Source organism: Coregonus clupeaformis, chromosome 33 (genome assembly GCF_020615455.1).
Source record: "Coregonus clupeaformis isolate EN_2021a chromosome 33, ASM2061545v1, whole genome shotgun sequence".
Classification (NCBI taxonomy): Eukaryota; Metazoa; Chordata; class Actinopteri; order Salmoniformes; family Salmonidae; genus Coregonus; species Coregonus clupeaformis.
Genome location: NC_059224.1, coordinates 10,420,504 through 10,443,556, shown reverse-complemented (window position 1 = coordinate 10,443,556; position 23,053 = coordinate 10,420,504). Strand labels below are relative to the sequence as shown.

Here is a 23,053-nt window from a genome sequence, read left to right as displayed (position 1 = left end):
AATCTGGAGGGAGTAATAACCTATATGTAACCTCGTTTATCCTCCTCAGGACTTTGAACGGCCCCACAAACCGCGGGCTCAGCTTCCGGCAGGGCAGGCGGCGGGGCAGATTCTGGGTCAAGAGCCAGACCCGATCTCCCGGTACAAAGACCGGGGCCTCACTGCGGTGGCGGACAGCGTTGGCCTTCTGGCGACGCACAGTGCGCTGGAGGTGGACGTGAGCAGCATTCCACGTCTCCTAGGCGCGCCAAAACCAGTCATCCACTGCAGGAGCTTCGTCTGGCTCTGATTCCACAGTGCCAGAACCGGCTGATAACCTAAGACCCATTGAAAGGGAGTTAGGTTAGTGGAGGAGTGGCGAAGAGAGTTCGGAGCATATTCTTCCCATGGCAAGAACACTGACCACTCCCCCGGCCGGTCCTGGCAGTAGGACCGCAGGAACCTACCCACATCCTGATTCACCCGTTCCACCTGCCCAATACTCTCGGGGTGAAAACCAGAGGTCAGGCTGACCGAGACCCCCAAACGTTCCATGAACGCCTTCCAGACCCTGGATGTAAACTGGGGACCCCGGTCAGACACTATGTCCTCTGGCACCCTATAGTGCCGGAAGTAAACAGTGCCTCCGCAGTCTGCAGGGCCGTAGGGAGACCGGGCAGAGGAAGGAGGCGGCAGGCTTTTGAAAAGCCGTCCACAATGACTAGGATGGTGGTGTTACCCTGAGAGATGGGAAGATCAGTGAGAAAGTCAATACACAGGTGGGACAATGGCCGTTGTGGAACTGGTAAGGGCTGTAACTTACCCGCTGGGAGGTGCCTTACTCTGGGCGCAGCCAAGGTAGGCCACCAGTACGTTCCGGTCAGGCAGCACACTGTACGACCGATACCTGGGTGACCAGAGACGTGTGTGCCCAATAGATCAGACGGTCACGGACAAGAGACGGCACGTACTGCAGCCCAGCTGGACACTGAGGTGGAGATGGCTCTGTGCTTAAAGCCCGCTCTATGTCCGCGTCCATACTACCGGCGCCACAATACAGGAGGCCGGGAGTATGGGGGTGATGTCTATGGGCCTCTCCTCTGTGTCGTACAGCTATGACAGTGCGTCTGCCTTCACGTTCTTCGTACCCGGGATGTATGAAAGAGTAAAATCAAACTGGGTGAAGAATAGGGCCCACCTGGTCTGGCGAGGGTTCAGCCTCCTCGCTGTCCGGATGTACTCCAGGTTACGGTGGTCAGTCCAGACGAGGAAAGGGTGTTTCGCCCCCTCGAGCCAGTGCCTCCACGCGGTCAGGGCTCGGACAACAGCCAACAGCTCCCAATCACCAACGTCGTAGTTCTGCTCCGCCGGGCTGAGCTTCTTGGAGAAGAAGGCACAGGGGCAGAGCTTGGGTGGCGTGCCCGAGCATTGAGATAGGACAGCGCCTACCCCTACCTCGGATGCATCCACCTCCACTACGAACGGTAGTGATGGATCGGGATGTGCCAGTACCGGGGCTGAGGTGAACAGAACCCTCAGGTTACTGAAGGCCCTGTCAGCCTCAGCAGCAGCGGAGCCAGGACGGCCCACCCTTCAACAGAGATGTGATGGGAGCTGCGAACTTGCCAAAGCCCCGGATAAACCTCAGAGAGTAGTTGGCAAAGCCAATAAAGCGCTGCACCTCCTTAACCGTGGTTGGAGGCGGCCAATTACGCACGGCTGAAATGCGATCTCCCTCCATCTCCACACCTGAGGTGGTAATGCGGTATCCGAGGAAGGAGACTGACTGTTGGAAAAACAGACACTTTTCTGCCTTGGCATAAAGGTCATGTTCCAACAGTCGGGCCAGCACTTTGCGAACAAGGGACACATGCTCGGCGCGCGTAGCGGAATACATCAGAATGTCATTGATGTAGACCACTACACCGCGACCAAGCATATCCCGAAACAACTTGTTCACAAAGGACTGGAAGACTGATGGAGCATTCATCAAACCGTACGGCATCACCAGGTATTCATAATGCCCCGTGGTTGTGCTGAATGCGGTCTTCCACTCGTCCCCCTCTCGGACACGCACCAGGTTGTACACACTCCGGAGATCTAATTTCATGAAGAAGCGCGCCCCATGCATTGACTCGATCACAGATGGAATGAGGGGTAGAGGATAACTATAACGTATTGTCCCCTTGTTCAGTGCTCGGTAATCAATGCAAGGGCGCAGACCTCAGTCTTTCTTCTTCACAAAAAAGAAACTTGAGGAGGCGGGCGAAGTGGAGGGACGTATGAACCCCTGAAGCAGGGACTCAGAGACGTAGGTCTCCATCGTCTCCGTTTCAGCCTGTGGCAGGGGATACACATGACTCCTGGGAGGCAAAGCGTCTACCCGGAGGTTTATCGCGCAATCCCTCGCCCGATGAGGTGGTAATTTGGTCTTTTGCATTTTGGAAAACGTGTGCCCCAAATCGAGGTATTCGGGGGGAATGCGCACGGTGGAGGTAGTGTCTGGACTTTCCACCGTGGTTGTACCAACGGTAACACCTAGACACCTACCCTGACACTCTCACGACCACCCTCTGCGGCCATGAAAAGGTGGGGTTGTGTAGTGCTAACCAGGGAAGACCTAACACAACAGGGAAATCAGATGATTCAATAATAGAAAAGGTGACTTGTTCTCTATGGGTCTCTTGCGTAACCATAGTGACTGGTGCTGTAACTTCCCTAACGAACCCGGACCCTAGTGGTCGACTGTCAAGGCAGGCCCCTTCCAGGACGTCCTCTAGCAGCCAGCAGATTGTCCAACCGGATGGCAATGTCCACCAGTTGATTGAAGGACAACATGGTGTCCCGGCAGGCTAGCTCCCTTCGGACGTCCTCTCGTAGATGGCACCGGAAGTGGTCGATGAGGGCCCGCTCGTTCCACCCAGACCCAGCCGCTAGAGTCCGAAACTCCAGGGCGAAGTCCTGCGTGGTCCTCGTCCCCTGCCTCAGGTGGACCAGCCGCTCGCCCGCCTCTCTACCTTCGGGCGGGTGATCGAAGACGGCCCAAAAAAGGCGAGCGAACTCCCCGTAGTTGTCCAACGCGGCTCCTCCTTCACTCCAGACCGTGTTGGCCCACTCCAGGGCTTTCCCCGAGAGGCAGGCGACGAGGGCGGACACCTTCTCCCGCGCCGATGGAGCCGGGCTGATGTTTGAATAGTACAACTCCAGTTGTAGGAGGAATCCCTGGCAGAGAGCAGCTGCCCGTCGAAATCCTGTGGTCGGGATATATGGATCCCTCTGGGTGCTGGGATGTAGGTGGCTGGATCCGGTCGGCCAGCTGCTCCCGAAAGATCGGGTCCTCTCCTCTCCAGGCGTTGGACGACCTGGAGAACCTGATCCATCGCTTCTCCCAAGCTGGCTAGCATTGTCGAATGCTCCCGGACCCGTGCCACGACTCCAGGCATGTGCTCCTCTCCTGCTGACTCCATGGCGGGTGTGTAATTCTGTGATGGGTGAGCTGAAGGAGTCAGGCGCAGGAGGGTAAATCACAGAAATAACAGGATTTATTCCGGAAAACGGAGTTACGCAGTAATGCATCAAAACAGTCCAGTGTGCAAAACAGGCGCACTGGAACCAACAAGGTACACAGGGAAAATAACCCAGCGATACAAAATACAAGGCGCTCCACCGAGCTTCACTATCCTCACAATAAACAATCACACACAAAGACAAGGGGGCAGAGGGAATACTTATACAGGTACTGATGAGGGGATATGAACCAGGTGTGTGTAATGAACAAGACAAAACCAATGTAATGATGAAATGAGGAGCGGCAGTGGCTGGAAGGCCGGTGACGACGAACGCCGAAGCCTGCCTGAACAAGGAGAGGTGGCAGCTTCGGAGGGAGTCGTGACACATCTAAACATTACAAAATGGTGTAATGATGCACATGACTGTAAAATCAAACGTCCGTTCTCCTTCCATGGTTTAAATTGATTATAGAGAAAGAGCTTAAAATTACATTTACCAAAATGTAAAGTGTATGCCTTCTGTACATTTGCATGGACTTCACTTCAGCATAAAATCAGCAGGCTAGGCCTATTATTTTAAGCATCTCAAATGAGAGAATGAAGCTGTGTGTAAAAGTCAATATTGAAGTTGTAGCCCAAATTATTTACATGACATTACATTATTGTCACTAACTTCCTGATGATGCTATATCCTGCTTTATCCTGCCTTATCTCAACATCAAATATTTGAAGAAATGCAATGCTTTGCACGTGAATGCTCTACTTGTAGGCTAATTGCCCAGAGTTCAAGTGGCCAATGTTGGCCAATAATCATCGAGCATATCTGTGCAGGGACCGACAGACCAGGCTGGACAGTCAGTCATATAGGCTATTTAATTGACCCGGCTATAGCCTAATTGTGTTTATTTTATATTTTATCCCAGTTAATAGCGTCCCCAAACGAATATAACTACTTGCTTTTATCATAGTAGTTTATTTCCGTCTGTTCAGAGACTATTGGACACTCATTTTGAATAGGAATATTGTATCAAACTGCGTCTATGCCCAGGCTTCAATAGTATACATCTGCCTACTGTAGATGCTTACTTGACAGGTGAGATTCCATATTTGACATTGTTAAGAAATGATTGACAAACTTGATGTAAATCAATTAAAGTAACTTTTTAATTACGTTATGGATGATTGTCAAATCTACAATCGGTATCTGTATGCAACTCTTTTCGATTCAAAACATCAGTAAAAGGATTCGGTAAAGTTCCAGGGCTCGCCAATCCTGTTCCTGGAGAGCTACCCTCCTATAGGTTTTCAATCCAACGCGAGTTGTAAACTAACTAACCTGGTTCAGTTTATCAACCAGCTATGTATTAGAATCAAGTGCGCTAGATTAGGTTTAGAACGAACGTAAGTAAATAATATCCATGAATCAAGCCAACCGGTACAAGGTAAACATCCCCATTCATTAATTCCACAGAATTGATGGCTGTGAAGATTCGCCAGGGGGCGCGATTGTTCCAAGTAATGTCATCAGATCCAATTTGCCCACTTCATTTGCCTAGTACTAGCGTGTGTGGAAATTATAATAATAAACATGTTTGCTTTATTATTTCAACCCCTGATACGCATGTGTAATGACACAGAATACAACACAATGGTTTTATACCTTCTAGATCATAGGGGTAGTGGAAATTGTTTTAACAAAAAAATTATTGTTTTTTAACACTATTTTCAACTTTTAAACCCATAACATGTTTGAACTATTGTCTTCGAAATTCAAATGCCTTTCATGTTGATAGCTCATCAACACCATATTATGCTAGCAATACTTTTATTTCTAATAATAAGCTGCAAGAATACCAACATTGGTTGATAAACTAGAAGGTAATGAGTAATGAATATTATTGTCAATCAATGAAGTCAATAGTTTACATATTTGACATCTGGTGAGGTCCATTGAAAAATGAAAATATATTTGATTATTCAAATCAAATTCAAAAAAATATATTTGTCACATGCACCGAATACAACATAAAATGCTTACTTACGAGCCCTTAACCAACAATGCAGTTCAAGATATAGAGTTAAGAAAATATTTACTAAAGTAAAAAATAAAATAAAAAGTCACACAATAAAATTCAATGTGTGTGTGTGTGGGGGGGGGGCATCTAAGCAAAACCATTATGCTTTAGAACTCTAACATTGTATTACCGATTGTGGCCATTTTATAAGACGGCTGCCACGGCCCCCAGTGGCCAAATCTGGGGTACCTCCATATCTAAATATTTTCAGGGTCCATAAAGGTACCTCTGTTCCAAATCTGGAGCCTTTATCTTAAAGCTGCAATATGTAACTTTTCGGGCAACCGACCAAATTCACATAGAAATGTGAGTTATAGATCTGTCATTTCACAGGAGGTTGGTGGCACCTTAATTGGGGAGGATGGAGCGGAATACGTGGAATGGTATCAAGTACAGCAAACACATGGTTTCGATGTGTTTGATGCCATTCTATTTGCTCTGTTCCAGCCATTATTATGAGCCGTCCTCCCCTCAGCAGCCTCCACTGTGTCATTCTCATTGAAAGCAATTCTAAGAAGTAGTAGATCTGTTCTATGTGTGCTACTTCTATGCTTCCTATGCATTCTTATGTTGTTTTTGCATATTTTGCTTTTGGTTTTGTACACCAGCTTCAAACAGCTGAAAATACAATATTTTTGGTTATGGGAAATATATTTCACAGTGGTTTAGATGGTACAATGATTCTCTACACTATACTTGCTTGTTTTGTCACATAAACTGAAATTAGGCTAACTATTAGAATTTTAGCAACCAGGAAATGGCGGAGCGATTTCTGCATAGTGCATCTGCACCTCCGAGATATTCCTTCTGAATTCCATAATAATGTTACCATTGGTGGCCATTTAAATAAATGGCTGCCACGCCCCCCCAGGGGCCAAATCTGGGGTGGCTCCATATCTAAATCTTTTCAGGATACATCAATCTACCTCTGTGCTGAATTTTGTGGTTTTATCACAAAATGCACGATTGTGCCAATTTTTTCAGTTCAGCCACCCCGCTAGAACGACCGCAGTTTCCATTCACAAAATTGCCCACTATCCTTCCAGTATACCCTCGCGTCAGCAGATGCTGTGAAGGCAGTGTGTGACGGGTCGCCATGATGAGCTGGGATTTTGCCTGCAGCAGGCTGTAGCTGGAGAACCGCAAGCCACCGACGTGGGAAGCAAGGGGGGAAGGCAGTGTACTGGATTGGTATGAGCAAGAATGCAGCTTTTTTCTTGACGGGAAAGACCTCAACCCCTCCGAGAAACCGCATTTGCGACGGTTACAGCAATGGACATATACTCGAACCATAGTTTTAAACTGTGAAGCGGGCCAGGCAGATGATTTTTAAAGAATTGGATTTAAAGGGAAAAACTAGCTTGTTAAGCCTTTCGCCCTTCCATTCTCAGACTCAACAGAGGAGGGGCATTGCATTGAGGCTTTGTAGCATTGCAGATCTAGTGTTGATGCATTTTTGTCGCTGCAGTTTGGATAACCACTTAACAACTCAGGGGATTGCTATAACTGCATTGTCACGGGTAATATTTTCATTGGGAGTATTTTTGCCAGGAGAAGACTATAAAAAATACGAAAGGAAATACTACAAGCGGCTTTCATTAGCCTACGTCAAAATCTGCTGGCCAGGGCAGGGTCTGGTAATTGTGAGTTCTCCTTTGTGTCTTGGGGGAATAGGATAAATAAAATGAGGAAATATTACATGGCTCACTCACCTCCGAGATACTCTATATATACCTTTGTGAGAGGTGGATCATGATAGTTCTATTTTAGCTCGCTATTAGCTTGCTTGCCTCAAAGCTTCAACGTTTTTATTCATTTTGCTACAAGGTGAGACAAGCTAAGCGAACTTCTTCTGTTCGTCCCTGGTCAGCCTGAATATAAGGCTCAACTATTTAAGTGAGTTTCTATAATTTCCTCTACTAGCATCTCCTGACTACAGTTTGAATCATGTCGGGAGAGGTCCGTTTGAAGAAACTGGAAAAGCTGATCCTGGACGGCCCAGCTCAGTCAAATGACCAATGCCTTAGCGTGGAAACGCTATTGGATATCCTTATCTGCCTTTATGACGAGTGCAACAACTCACCCCTCAGAAGGGAGAAAAACATATTGGAATTTCTGGATTGGGGTAAGTTTTCCTCCCCCCTTTATTTTTATGTAAGATGATAATGGTGGTGCAATGTGGCCTCCCTTTCACCACATACCTTTTATAGTAGTAGAGACCTCAGCACAAGGCCTGGCCATGAAGGAGCTGCTATCCCCTTAGCCTAGGCCACCTCCACACCTCCGTTTTTAACTTCAAGGCCATTGTGCTTTTGTAGTGTATGACTGCTTTTGAGGTACTTTCTATTCCACTTGATTCGTGTCCCATAACAAATTGACTTTACAAACCAACAGCAACAGAATGGTGACATTGTTGCCATTTGTTGTAGTGGCAGTAGGCAGGCAGGGGCCTAGCACGAGCCCCAACGTTTGCAATTTTGTAACCTCTCCCCACTCACGGTCATTGAAAAGCAAAGCACACAGGACCACACACAACTTTATCATTTGTTGAAAAAAGCGAACTGTGTGTGTGACGACTTCGGTGGTTAGGTTCGAGCACGAATGGAATGCGAACGACCTTTTATCTGACTGCTCCAGTGGGTAGCTCTGCATGGGGCATGCCTTTCCGAAATGCCCAAGTGCCAATTGTGATTTCATTTGGACATTTACCCTGTGTTGACACACGGACCCAGCCAGAGGCCAGGGGAGATAGGTAACTAGGTGGGAAACACTGAAATAGGTACTGCAATTAGGTGCTTTTATTCAGGACTCAGCCATTTCACTGACAGTAGTTGCAAACAATGGAAATAATTTTATCTTTACAAACACCATAGAAACACTATCAAAATATAATTTTCTGCTTCATTTAGGCTAAGGGGTTGTAGTGTATTGTGAGTACATGTAGCCTACTAAAATAAAGCAGCTTTCAACGCCTTTGGTGGTGTCTTCCTTTTGACCTCTGAGCTTACCACAAGGTTTGATGACTTGATTTGACAAGTGTTTCATAACATAATGAATCATGCTTATACCCAGGCCTGTCACATGACACACCATTCCCCAAAAATGGATGAGATACTTAACTTCAAAATACACCTTTCACTTGAACTTTAATGTTCACAAAACATGATGCTCAATACATTGCCATTATAAAACACCATCATTAGCCTAGCTATGACTTATTTGTCACCCCAGATATCCCCTTCATGCTCAGCCCACAACAGTAGACAAACGTTAGTATAAGGTTAATCTTTCTTCACTTAGTTGTTTGGTGACCTCATTTTGGTTGATATGGAAACAAACCCCTGTATAACCTGCAGCCATCAGTGAATGGACCAGGCCTAGTTCACCATATCCTTTTGTTATGGCCTTTATTTACATTTTAGTCATTTAGCAGACGCTCTTATCCAGAGCGACATACAGTTAGTGAGTGCATACTGGCCCCCCGTGGGAATCGAACCCACAACCTTGGCTTTGCAAGCGCCATGCTCTACCAACTGAGCTACACAGGGCTTTATAACACTCACTACCTAGTAGTAAGCAGAAGATTGGAAAGAGGTGTTGACCTAAATTACTATTTTTAAGGCTCAATTATAAAACATGTAACAGAATTGTATTAGGTGCTTTTTTATTAGCTATTAATGGAACATTATGTTCATTTTAAATACTGTCCATCACAATGTTACAGCACTAGCCTATATTATACAGTAATAACAATGTTATAGGCCTAAAACACTATACTGTGCTTTATGATACTATACTATAGGCCTACTATCTATGTAGCCTGAGAAGTTGAAGTCCAGATATGAGGAGGATCAGAACAGAAGAAACAACAATATCTGTTTGAGAATGAACTTTGGGTCTGGTGTAGTTCTGGTGTGGTTCTGGTGAGATGTGGATCTGGTATGATGTGGTGTGATGGTGTGGTTCTGGTGAGATGTGGGTCTGGTATGGTGGTGTGGTGTGGTTCTTGTATGGTGTGGTATGATGTGGTGTGGCTAACTGTTTAACTCCAATAGAAGACATCCGCCCCACTGGGCCTCTGGTTGGTTATATCGGCAGCCTGTCCTCTCATACCCCCGCTTCTGTTTATGCATTGGTTGTGGTGGTGAGGATATCTTAAACACACCATACACCTCACTCAGTCACTCACAGTCCTACCCAGGCCAGGTGCTGATGGGCATGGTAGAAGCTAGAAGGGTCCGTGGGTGCTGATGATGATGGCATTGATTGTGATGCCAAGGGCCAGGACATCCTTGTCACGACGCTGGATGTTATACTTTTTCCTGTGATGATTCCACAGGGGCAGCTAACAGGAAACACAGGGACTGGCTGCTGGGCTCTTTGGGCACATGATGTCATACCAGGAAGTGGCTCTGCTCTGTATTGTGTTGGTCACTCCTGTCCTTCAGACTGTGACTATAAAGACAGTTGGCAGTGGTCAGGTCACTCACTCACACTCTTTCATTTATTTATTAATTCATGTGCACACATGTGTACACACACACACACACACATTTATTGGGGAAAGGTGCCTTTTCCATTGTCCTGAGAGGGCTCACCATCATGAACAGGTATTATGGAGTCAGAGGGTGACCATGTCATGTCACGCCTCACAGTGGATGTCTTCCCTGAACCCTCACTCCATATCAGACAATTGAAGTGGCCTAAACATAGCAGACCAGCGGTCTGTCACGTTTTTATGCCCTCCCCCATACCTTACATAGCACACAGACCCACTTCTGACAGGTTCCCAGCTCAACCAAACAAACGACCTAACCAAGAGAACATGAAGTTGAGAATGAATCCTATTTTCTAGCTAGCTGCAGAAAGCTGAACCTCCTATATATGAATGACTGCCGCTGGTTTTCTCACCACTCTCTCCCAGAGGGAAGCCTACAGCTTAGTTTGTTAGCAGCCTCTGAGGACCAGGAGGTTTGTAAATGTCCGTCATCTGCAGCTGGAATGACGCCTCTCTCCCTCTCCTCTCCTGGCTGTGGATCCAGCAGGCCAGGCAGTATTTACAGAACATTTTGGTGTGAATATGAACACACATTTGCAGGCTGCACAGACACAAACTCTCTCTCTCACACACACACACATGCAGGCCGCACAGACCCACACACAAACAAACACACATGCAGGACACACACACACAGGCTGAATAAGGAGCATTACTCTACTCCTAAATTACTTCTAAACTAGTCAAACTCAGAGGAACAATTAGCCGCTCTTCTCTCCCATCCTCCCTCCCCTATCCAAGTCTAGACCAATGACACAGAGCGACATTGTTTTTTCTCACTTGTGAAAGGATTTATTTATGCAAGGCTTGCTAGTTGAGCTGTTCTGGCTGAAATGGATGCGAAGCCAACTGGCAAAGATATACTACTGCCTTTCCCCTTCACGTAGGCTTGTTGGGCTGGGGTTTCTGTGGTAGCAGGGCAGGGGAACAGGATCCAGAGGGCTTCCAGTACCATGCATGTGTCTGTTAAGCAGGGTTGGGGATCAACTCTATTTCAATTCAGTATTGTCGGGAAGTCGACTGAAATTCAAATTCCAAGTGGTAGCCTGTCTGTGGTAGATACTGGAACTGTTAAAAAAGTGTAATCTACTCAATGTGTCCGAAAACACACTGTAAACAAAATATGTGCTATTATCTCGGTCAGGTACAGTTGAAGTCAGAAGTTAAAAAATTCCCTGTCTTAGGTCAGTTAGGATCACCACTTTATTTTAAGAATGTGAAATGTCAAAATAATAGTAGAGTGATTTATTTCAGCTTTTATTTCTTTCATCACATTCCCAGTGGGTCAGAAGTTTACATACACTCAATTAGTATTTGGTAGCATTGCCTTTAAATTGTTTAACTTGGGTCAAACATTTCGGGTAGCCTTCCACAAGCTTCCCACAATAAATTGGGTGAATTTTGGCCCATTCCTCCTGACAGAGCTGGTGTAACTGAGTCAGGTTTGTAGGCCTCCTTGCTCGCACAAGCTTTTTCAGTTCTGCCCACAAATCTTCTATAGGATTGAGGTCAGGGCTTTGTGATGGCCACTCCAATACCTTGACTTTGTTGTCCTTAAGCCATTTTGCCACAACTTTGGAAGTATGCTTGGGGTCATTGTCCATTTGGAAGACCCATTTGCGACCACGCTTTAACTTCCTGACTGATGTCTTGAGATGTTGCTTCAATATATCCACATAATTTTCCTTCCTCATGATGCCATCTATTTTGTGAAGTGCACCAGTCCCTCCTGCAGCAAAGCACCCCCACAGCATGATGCTGCCACCCCCGTGCTTCACGGTTGGGATGGTGTTCTTCGGCTTGCAAGCCACTGCCTTTTTCCTCCAAACATAACATAAAACAGTTCCATTTTTTTTTTCATCAGACCAGAGGACCATTCTTCCAAAAGTATGATCTTCGTCCCCATGTGCAGTTGCAAACCGTAGTCTGGCTTTTTTATGGTGGTTTTGGAGCAGTGGCTTCTTCTGAGCAGCCTTTCAGGTTATGTCGATATAGGACTCGTTTTACTGTGGATATAGATACTTTTGTACATGTTTCCTCCAGCATCTTCACAAGGTCCTTTGCTGTTGTTCTGGGATTGATTTGCACTTTTCGCACCAAAGTATGTTCATCTCTAGGAGACAGAACGCCTCTCCTTCCTGAGCGGTATGACGCCTGCGTGGTCCCATGGTGTTTATACTTGCGTACTATTGTTTGTACAGATGAACGTGGTACCTTCAGGCGTTTGGAAATTGCTCCCAAGGATGAACCAGACTTGTGGAGGTCAAAAAAAATGTCTGAGGTCTTGGCTGATTTATTTTGATTTTCCCATGATGTCAAGCAAAGAGGCACTGAGTTTGAAGGTATACCTTGAAATACATCCACAGGTACACCTCCAATTGACTCAAATGATGTCAATTAGCCTATCAGAAGCTTCTAAAGCCATGACATCATTTTCTGGAATTTTCCAGGCTGTTTAAAGGCACAGTCAACTTAGTGTATGTAAACTTCTGACCCACTGGAATTGTGATACAGTTAATTATAAGTGAAATAATCTGTCTGTAAACAATTGTTGGAAAAATTACTTGTGTCATGCACAAAGTAGATGTCCTAACCGACTTGCCAAAACTATAGTTTGTTAACAATACATTTGTGGAGTGGTTGAAAAACGGGTTATAATGACTCCAACCTAAGTGTATGTAAACTTCCGACTTCAACTGTATCATATTGGATCAGTGCCCAGATTTCTGCCTTCAACCTGGAAAACTATTAACAGCTCAAAACAGATCCAGCATCATAGAATAGTAGTGCTGACCTAGTATCAGTTTAGCCTTTTAGATCATAATGAATTCAATTCAAATCAAATCAAATTTTGTGTCACATGCGCCGAATACAACAGGTGTAGACCTTACCGTGAAATGCTTAATTACAAGCCCTTAACCAACAATGCAGTTTTAAGAAAATAGAGTTATGAAAATATTTACTAAATAAACCAAAAGTAACAAATAAAATAAAAGTAACACAATAAAATAACAATAATGAGGCTATGTACAGGGGGTACCGGTACCGAGTCAATATGCGGGGGTACAGGTTAGTTGAGGTAATATGTACATGTAGGTAGGGATAAAGTGACTATGCATAGATAATACACAGAGAGTAGCAGCAGTGTAAAAGAGGGGGTGGGAGGGAGGGTCAATGCAAATAGTCCGGGTGGCCATTTGATTAATTGTTCAGCAGTCTTATGGCTTGGGGGTAGAAGCTGTTAAGGAGCCTTTTGGACCTAGACTTGGTGCTCCAGTACCGTTTGCCGAGCAGTAGCAGGAAGAACAGTATGTGACTTGGGTGACTGAAGTCTTTGACAATTTTTTTGGGCCTTCCTCTGACCAGGAGGGGACCTGATCCCGGATCAGTACTCCTTCATGGCTGAGAAGCTGGGCCAGAGTTAATAAATAACATGCAGAAAACACCAGGATCTCTCTGCCTTTAGTTTGTTCCCCCTCTCTACTACAGTATGTTGCTTCCACAGAGGGCTTGTCATTGAATAGCTGTAATACTATGGTTATGTGCCAAATAATTTACCTCTGCTTTCTCCCAGGCCAGGTTTTCTCTCTCTCCTTCATGCCCTCTGTATGCATGTGTGCCTTACTGGGTGTGGCCGGGAAATAGGCCTACAGACATGCACAGACATGCACACGCACTCATGAGTACACGCGCACCCACAAGGTAGGAAGCATACAGACGGTGCATTGCAATCATTCTTTCAACACAAACAGGACCAACAAAATAAACATTGCCACATACTAAATTCCCCAAATTATACTATTAGATAGCAATAAACAATGTATTTTGTGGTGAGATGTTTAGCTTCAAAGGTGTTGTGATGATGGGTTAATTATGGGGCCAGGCACAGGCAGGTCAGTGAAAGCCTGTGGTAGCTAGATAGTGAATGAGAAGGGAGAGAGTGCTTTGTGACCCTGTGTGTGTGCCGTAGCCAGAGCATCCCTGCATTTTGTGGCGGCTCAGCTCAGCTGTGTGTGAAAATGCTGACTCAGCCAGGCCCCAGCACTTCACAGCTCGGCTGTGGAATCTGGAGTGGAGGTACAATTTTAGGAATACAGAAGCTGTTTAGGGGATAGCTCTTTGTCCATTTTAACATTTTAGTAAATTAGCAGACGCTCTTATCCAGAGTGACTTACACTTAGTGCATTCATCTTAAGATAGCTAGGTAAGACAACCACATCACAGTCTTAGTAAGTACATTTTTCCTCAATAAAGAAGTTATCAGCAGAACAAAAAAAAATTGATGGGGGGGAATAAGACCGCCTACTCTTTGAAGAGGTAGGGGTTCAGACCCTACCTAGGGTTCTCTCTCTCTCTCTGCCATGCTTTCTGTCGTTCTGTCTCTCTATTGCAATCTCTTTATATGTCCATATTTCTCTTTCCATCTCTTTCTTGCACCCTCCCTCTCTCCCCATCACTCGATTTGTATGTCCCAGTCTTGCCCCTCCCCTTTCTGTCCATCCATCCCCCACCCCCTTTTCCTCGTCTCTACTCCTCCATCCCTCTCCCCCCCTGTCCACCCTCTCTTAGGCCCTGTGTTCCGGTATGGTCACCAGTCAGTGACAGTGTGTTTGGGATGGTGACAGTCAGTGTGTTTATTTATTTATTTATTTATTTAACCTTTATTTAACTAGGCAAGTCAGTTAAGAACAAATTCTTATTTACAATGACGGCCTACACCGGCTAAACCCGGACGACGCTGGGCCAATTGTGCGCTGCCCTATGGGACCCCCAATCACGTCCGGATTGTGATACAGCCTGGAATCGAACCAGGGTCTGTAGTGACGCCTCTAGCACTGAGATGCAGTGCCTTAGACCGCTGTGTTGGGTATGGTGACCAGTCAGTGACAGTCAGTGTGTTGGGTATGGTGACCAGTCAGTGACCAGTCAGTGTGTTGGGTATGGTGACCAGTCAGTGTGTTGGGTATGGTGACCAGTCAGTGACAGGCAGTGTGTTGGGTATGGAGGCTGAGTCAGTGTGTTGGGTATGGAGGCTGAGTCAGTGTGTTGGGTATGGAGGCTGAGTCAGTGTGTTGGGTATGGAGGCTGAGTCAGTGTGTTGGGTATGGAGGCTGAGTCAGTGTGACGGTGAAGCAGCCAGCCCAGAGCCCAGTGGTGTTCAGTGTCCTCTGACAGTACTGCTGCTGAGTCACATTTATCCAGTACAGCACAACACGGAGCTCTGTAGCAACCTGGTTGTACACGCTGTGTATGTATACAGTATGTAAGCCTATACCAGTGGCTGAAACACACTGTACCAGGATCACTGTCAATGGACAGGGAAGTTCCCATTTATAGAAGAAGAATGGATGGAATCAATAGACAGTTATAGAATTGATACAACGTTCACAAGTTGTCAAATATGGAAGCCTGGTAATCTATTGTTTTGGAATGGTTAGAAATGAATTGCTTTCTGAGAGATCATGTGAGAAATATAGGCTACCAGTTCAAAACAAATGTTCCAAAGGTGGGGTGATGTTCAATAAGCTATATTGCTTTGAGTTTGGAATGTCCATGGTTCTTCTCCTGATTGTATATTACCACCTACCATTTCTCTGGTAGAGGGTAGAGTGCCTTGACTTTTGGTGTGTTTTGGTTTTGAGGGTGACCTTCTCTATTTTTAGGTCTACACTGGGCTGTGTGCAGCAGTGGATGTTAAGGCCTTTTTACCCAATGACTCTAATAAAAAACAACAGGCCGGACTACCTCTATCTGTAAAACAGTAAATGCCTGTCATTCACAGTACATATCTGAGGCCTCAGATTATGAAATGGATCTGATGGTGGCTAACCTCCCTCAATGTCAAGCTAGATTTCACTCATAAAATGAGGCTCCTCAGCAGACTAATCAGATCTGTTTGTCTGTACCTTCTTTTCTACATGCAGTCACAACGTATGAGGTAATGAAGGTTTTTGGGGGTTGTTCTTTTGTGTGTGTGGATCCTGTTGTTATGGTGGAGTGTTCTCTGACCTCTTCCTCCTTGCCGAGTCACAGGAAGCTGTGGCTAGATGAGCAGTCCAGTGACGCTGCCTTCCCTTGCATGCCACCACGTCATCGGGAAATCCTGTAGTCGCTCTGATTGTCATCTTAATTGTCTGTGGGATGGGACAGCTCTGCTGCTGCCCCTATATATAGACCAATACCTCATCTCTGCTTTCCCCCTAGTGAGAGGGCTTCAGGGACAGGACCGTGTCTCTTAGGTCTCAGGGCTGTCTGTGGCTCTGTCTGTGGCGCTGTCAGGTTCTGTCTCTGGATCTCTGTGGATCAGTCAGTGTGAGAGATGTGTTTGCATGGAAGGCCTCAGGACTGTGTGCCCAACAGCTCTGCTCATCTGCTACTTGTGTGTATTCCTCATTATCCTCGGAAGACTTGCTGGATGACATGCTTTAAAGGGACACTGCACTTCCTGATTTGGCCTCATTTTTCATCAACGTTCATTAAGACATGCTAGCGGCCATGACTAAAGGCAAACAAGAGTTGTCTTGGCGGTGTGGTATGATGTGGGTGTTTCTTGGTTGTGTCTTTGCCATTCAATCACAACAAACAAGGGCAGTAGTGAGTACAGCGAGGTAAGCTAAGCTAGCTTTACTACGGAGAGAATTACGTTTTTAAATTGAGGACTTCTATAATAAAAAATGATATGCCATTTAGCAGACGCTTTTATCCAAAGCGACTTACAGACATGTGTGCATACATTTTTACGTATGGGTGGTCCCGGGGATCGAACCCACTACCCTGGCGTTACAAGCACCATGCTCTACCAATTGAGCTACAGAGGACCACTACTCCCTTCCTGACTGACTTGCCATCTCAGCTAATTCAGTTCTATGTGTAGGCTAAAGCCTGCATTGACCTTATGCTTAACCAAGCTCACAGCAGCTAGCTAGCATAGCTTCGGGATAGCTGCAGCTGGCTAGCACAGCAGCTAGCTAGCATGGCTTGGTGATAGCTGCAGCTGGCTAGCACAGCAGCTAGCTAGCATAGCTTCGGGATAGCTGCAGCTGGCTTACACAGCAGCTAGCTAGCATGGCTTGGTGATAGCTGCAGCTGGCTAGCACAGCAGCTAGCTAGCATGGCTTGGTGATAGCTGCAGCTGGCTAGCACATCAGCTAGCTAGCATGGCTTGGGGATAGCTGCAGCTGGCTATCCTATTTAGCAGATATTTCTCTATCAAATGAAGTGATGGCAAGAGCCAGTGTCTGGAATGTGTGTCATAAGACACTCGTTCTACAACACCTTGCTATGAAAGTAGCTTGCAACTTAGTTCCAACGTTTAATCACGTCATGTAAATACATTTTACTGTGGAAACGGTATCAACTGCGAGTTGAATGCCCGGTCTTCAGTCAGCTCTGCTGTCCTTCAACACAACAATCTATAACTGGATAGTTTTGTCTTATCTTTCCGGGAGAAAAATCCCAGAACTAATATCCCTACAGGTGTAGGCTACATGTGGGCATTGCACAAACATCGCTCAGCCAGAGTGTAGATACATCAGCAAAAAAATCGATGGTTGTTTTCTTGTTACAAAGACAAAACATTTTCTTCTGTAAATATCATATTGATGTGCTTCTAAAGACAGTATGCCTACACTTAAACTAATATATCTCAATCCGTTGTGTGTAGAGTACAACTTCAGCTGTCTAACCAGAACTAGAATGACATTCTATTTGTCTATTTGCCCAAATCTAAGGATTTGCTGTTTAACACACTGACATGCACAGCTCTCTCTCTCTCTGAAGTTCTGTCTTCAAATGTTTATTGTCACATGCTTTGTAAACAACAGGTGTAGACTAACAGTGAAATGTTTACTTACGGGCCCTTCCCAACAATGCAGAATACAATATACAATTATAATAATAGAAAAAAATAAAAGCCATACAAGTGGTCTGCGGTTGTGAGGCCGGTTGAAAGTACTGCCAAATTCTCTAAAACAAACATTCAATTCTCTGGCAATGGCACTTGTGGACATTCCTGCTGTCAGCATGTAAAATGACATGTGGCATTGTGTTGTGTGACAAAACTGCGCATTTTAGAGTGGCCTTTTATTGTCCCCAGCACAAGGTGCACCTGTGTAATGATCATGCTGTTTTTATCAGCTTCTTGAAATGCCACACCTGTCAGGTGCATGGATTATCTTGGCAAAGGAGAAATGCTCACTAACAGGGATGTAAAAAAAAATGTGTCCCAAATTTGAGAGAAATAAGCTTTTTGTGCATATGGAACATTTCTGGGATCTTTTATTTCAGCTCATGAAACATGGCACCCACACTTTACATGTTGCGTTTATATTTTTGTTCAGTGTACATACAGTGAGGGAAAAAAGTATTTGATCCCCTGCTGATTTTGTACGTTTGCCCACTGACAAAGACATGATCAGTCTATCATTTTAATGGTAGGTTTATTTGAACAGTGAGAGACAGAATAACAACAACAAAATCCAGAAAAAAGCATGTCAAAAATGTTATAAATTGATTTGCATTTTAATGAGGGAAATAAGTATTTAACCACTCTGCAAAACATGATTTTGTACTTGGTGGCAAAACCCTTGTTGGCAATCACAGAGGTCAGACGTTTCTTGTAGTTGTCCACCAGGTTTGCACACATCTCAGGAGGGATTTTGTCCCACTCCTCTTTGCAGATCTTCTCCAAGTCATTAAGGTTTCGAGGCTGACGTTTGGCAACTCGAACCTTCAGCTCCCTCCACAGATTTTCTATGGGATTAAGGTCTGGAGACTGGCTAGGCCACTCCAGGACCTTAATGTGCTTCTTCTTGAGCCACTCCTTTGTTGCCTTGGCCGTGTGTTTTGGGTCATTGTCATGCTGGAATACCCATCCACGACCCATTTTCAATGCCCTGGCTGAGGGAAGGAGGTTCTCACCCAAGATTTGACGGTACATGGCCCCGTCCATCGTCCCTTTGATGCGGTGAAGTTGTCCTGACCCCTTAGCAGAAAAACACCCCCAAAGCATAATGTTTCCACCTCCATGTTTGACGGTGGGGATGGTGTTCTTGGGGTCATAGGCAGCATTCCTCCTCCTCCAAACACGGCGAGTTGAGTTGATGCCAAAGAGCTCAATTTTGGTCACATCTGACCACAACACTTTCACCCAGTTCTCCTCTGAATCATTCAGATGTTCATTGGCGAACTTCAGACGGGCATGTATATGTGCTTTCTTGAGCAGGGGGACCTTATATTTATATATATAAAAAAAATTGATACCTTATTTACATAAGTATTTCCGACCCTTTGCTGTTAGACTAGAAATTGAGCTCAGGTGCATCCTGTTTCCATTGATCATCCTTGATGTTTCTACAACTAGATTGGAGTCGATCTGTGGTAAATTCAATTGATTGGACATGATTTGGAAAGGCACACACCTGTCTATATAAGGTCCCACAGTTGACAGTGCATGTCAGAGCAAAAACCAAGACATGAGGTGGAAGGAATTGTCCGTAGAGCTCCGAGACAGGATTGTGTCGAGGCACAGTTCTGGGGAAAGGTACCAAAAAATGTATGCAGCATAGAAGGTCCCCAAGAACACAGTGGCCTCCATCATTCTTAAATGGAAGAAGTTTGGAACCACCAAGACTCTTCCTAGAGCTGGCCGCCTTGTCAAACAGAGCAACTGGGATAGAAGGGCCTTGGTCATGGAGGTGACCAAGAACCTAATGGTCACTGACAGATCTCCGGAGTTCCTCTGTGGAGATGGGAGAACCTTCCAGAAGGACAACCATCTCTGCAGCACTCCACCAATCAGGCCTTTATGGTAGAGTGGCCAGATGGAAGCCACTCTTCAGTAAAAGGCACATGACAGCCCGTTTGGAGTTTGCCAAAGGCACCTAAAGGACTCTCAGACCATGAGAAACAAGATTCTCTTGTCTGATGAAACCAAGATTGAACTCTTTGGCCTGAATGCCAAGAGTCACGTCTGAAGGAAACCTGGCACCATCCCTACGGTGAAGCATGGTTGTGGCAGCATCATGCTTTGGGGATGTTTTTCAAGATCGAGGGAAAGATGAATGGAGCAAAGTACAGAGAGATCCTTGATGAAAACCTGCTCCAGACCGCTCAGGACCTCAGACTGGGGCGAAGGTTTAACTTCCAACATGACAACAACCCTAAGCACACAGCCGAGACAACGCAGGAGTGGCTTCGGGACAAGTTTCTGAATGTCCTTGAGTGGCCTGGATTTGAACCCGATCGAACATCTCTGGAGAGACCTGAAAATAGCTGTGCAACGACGCTCCCCATCCAACCTGACAGAGCTAGATAGGATCTGCAGAGAAGAATGGGAGAAACTCCCCAAATACAGGTGTGCCAAGCTTGTAGCGTCATACCCAAGAAGACTCAAGGCTATAATTGCTTCAAAAAAGTACTGAGGAAAGGGTCTGAATACTTATGTAAATGTAATATTTCCGGGTTTTTTATTTTATACATTTGCAGAAATTTATCAAAACCTGTTTTTGCTTAGTCATTATTGGGTATTGTGTGTAGATTGATTAAAAAATAAACAATTTCATCCATTTTAGAATAAGGCTGTAACGTAACAAAATGTGGAAAAAGTGAAGGGGTCTGAATACTTTCCGAAGGTGCTGTAAATGAAAAGAAATGCAAACTTTGCAAGGTGGAATCCTTGCTGGCAGCAGCGCAGCTGCATTGTGAATTCGGATTGAAATATCGTTTTAACTTTAAATGTTGATTTATTTCTCTCTCCGTTTGTCAAGTTCTTTGTTTTAGGGGCAATTGCTCCCCTAACACGCGCATACACACACATGCAGGCACACACACCATTTATAGTCCCATGGTCCTTCTGGCTACAGATTAGAAAATCACTTCACACTTAAAAAATGGTATTGTTGAATTCCCATTAGGTTTAAAAATAATTAGGTTTCTAAAAGCTTTTCCAGACGTAAATACTTAGGTATTTTAATGATAAGTACCGTCCATATGCTCTGTTTTAATTTAGACCCTTCAGCTAGATACGTAACCTTAATTGCCTTGGTGAATAATATCCATATGTAAAAAATAAATGCGTGGTCCAGAATTGTGCAAATTTGTGTCTCCTAAGTGGGCCTCAATAAGCCTGTCTGTTATAGTGAGCCAAGTATAGGGCCTATACAATTTAGCCGGGTAATAAATTGACTATGAGTACAGAGAAATGTTGGTAGCACTTTGCCATTACAGCACATACTAAAGTGGTAACAATAACTCCACAATAACCTGGTTATAGTATGGTAATAAGTTATAACCTGGTTATAGTATGGTAATAAGTTATAACCTGGTTATAGTATGGTAATAAGTTATAACCTGGTTATAGTATGGTAATACATTATAGGCAGACCAAGTTTTTTCTTTGATGTCAGTCACTGCGCTGTGAAAAAATATTAACCTATTTATGACATCTGATTTTGTCCTCTTGTTAGGAACACCATCTACAAAAACATGTCTGTTCTATCCTCAGGAGGATAGGAGGAATGGGAAGAGCGTGATTGGGTGTTGTTGTTGTGGATGGCTCACGTACTGTTGGCCTACATCGCAGATTGGCTCGTTTTGGCTTTTTACTCAGTCATTTGATTATGTTATTATGTCAGAAACAAGAACCGAACAACCCCTGGCCTTCAAGTCAACCTGGTTACAACCACTGACTGCGGTCAAAATACTTCTTTGCCTCAGGCACTCATCTAATAGAAGCAATTTTGCAATATCTTCTCTTTGAAATATAAATCATTTTTGAGCAGTTACATGTGTCTTTTCTCTTCCTCCTGAGCGAGGTGCACGTTGAGACACGTCCGGGCTGTAGCCAGATGCATATTTTGGGGGATGCTTGCTGCTTATGGTTACAAGTTTCAGAATTGACACCTTAGTTCCTTCAGAGATATATAATTAGTAGTGTTCCCTGCCGTAGGGATTGGTTGTGGCCTAGAAAGTGTCTGCTATGCTATGAACTGAAGGACTGCGGATATAGTTTTTTGTCCCCCTCATTTATTCTTGTAGGCAGAACGTGGTAACGTAGTAGGATTCTTCAGAGTTTCAACTGCGCAGCACCTTTTTATACACATGATTGTATCCTTGTTCGTAACCTAAGCCACTTGCAATGGATAACTGAAAACCCATAGACTAGGCCTAAGAGAAAGGCCTAGCCTATATCTAATGTCATGTCACTGTCCTTAAACACTGTCTGGTCTAAAACCCTTTCATCCTATCAGTAACAGAAGACATAGCTTGCAGGTCAGTAGTATGTAATACTTCCTTCCAATACTCCCTGGGTTAGGTCATGATGGTGGAACCAGCACATCCTGTTATTAGCCTGTAGTGTAGTACTTGGTTCTGATGTGAGGATGTAGTCAGTGTATAGTCCCCTGTAGCTCAGTTGGTAGAGCATGGCGCTTGCAACGCCAGTGTTGTGGGTTAGTTTCCCACGGGGGGCCAGTATGAAAATGTATGCACTAACTGTAAGTCGCTCTGGATAAGAGCGTCTGCTAAATTACTAAAATGTAAATGTTAGCTCAGTATGGGATATGGTGTTAAGGCACTCGCACATCGCATTTCACACGATTCTACATGTAAAATTGGTGCGCTCTCAGTTGGCAAATTACATTGAGGTGCTAAGTACTCTCAGCCAGCAACCTCTATTGGTGAGTCTGAACCCTTACACTGACATCCACTACCCCCAGGGCCAATATTCACAGAGTCTCTGAGCAGGACTGCTGATCTACGATCAGTCTGGGCTTTTGGATCATAATGAACAAGATTCTATAGACGGGGGGGGGACCTGATCCTAGATCAGCACCAGGTCCTCTTTCCTATCAGCTATGAAAGAGAACCTCCAACCATGGTGCTCCTCACCTCCTCTGTTGGTTTGGTTTCCCACAGAATGAAAGGCTTATAGT

The 23,053-nt window shown here is 45.0% G+C and overlaps 1 protein-coding gene across 5 annotated transcripts in view; it reads left to right on the top strand.

Moving 5' to 3' along the window:
* Nucleotides 1-6,559: 6,559 nt before the first annotated feature.
* LOC121548619 (serine/threonine-protein kinase MRCK alpha) overlaps nt 6,560-23,053 on the top strand; it is a 95,948-nt gene continuing 79,454 nt past the window's right edge. For all 5 annotated transcript variants that reach the window (XM_041860136.2, XM_041860134.2, XM_041860132.2 and 2 more), the window contains exon 1: nt 6,560-7,688. In XM_041860136.2, the coding sequence (XP_041716070.2) occupies nt 7,511-7,688 (178 nt within the window). In that variant the 5' untranslated portion in view covers nt 6,560-7,510. The remainder of the gene's footprint in view (nt 7,689-23,053) is intronic.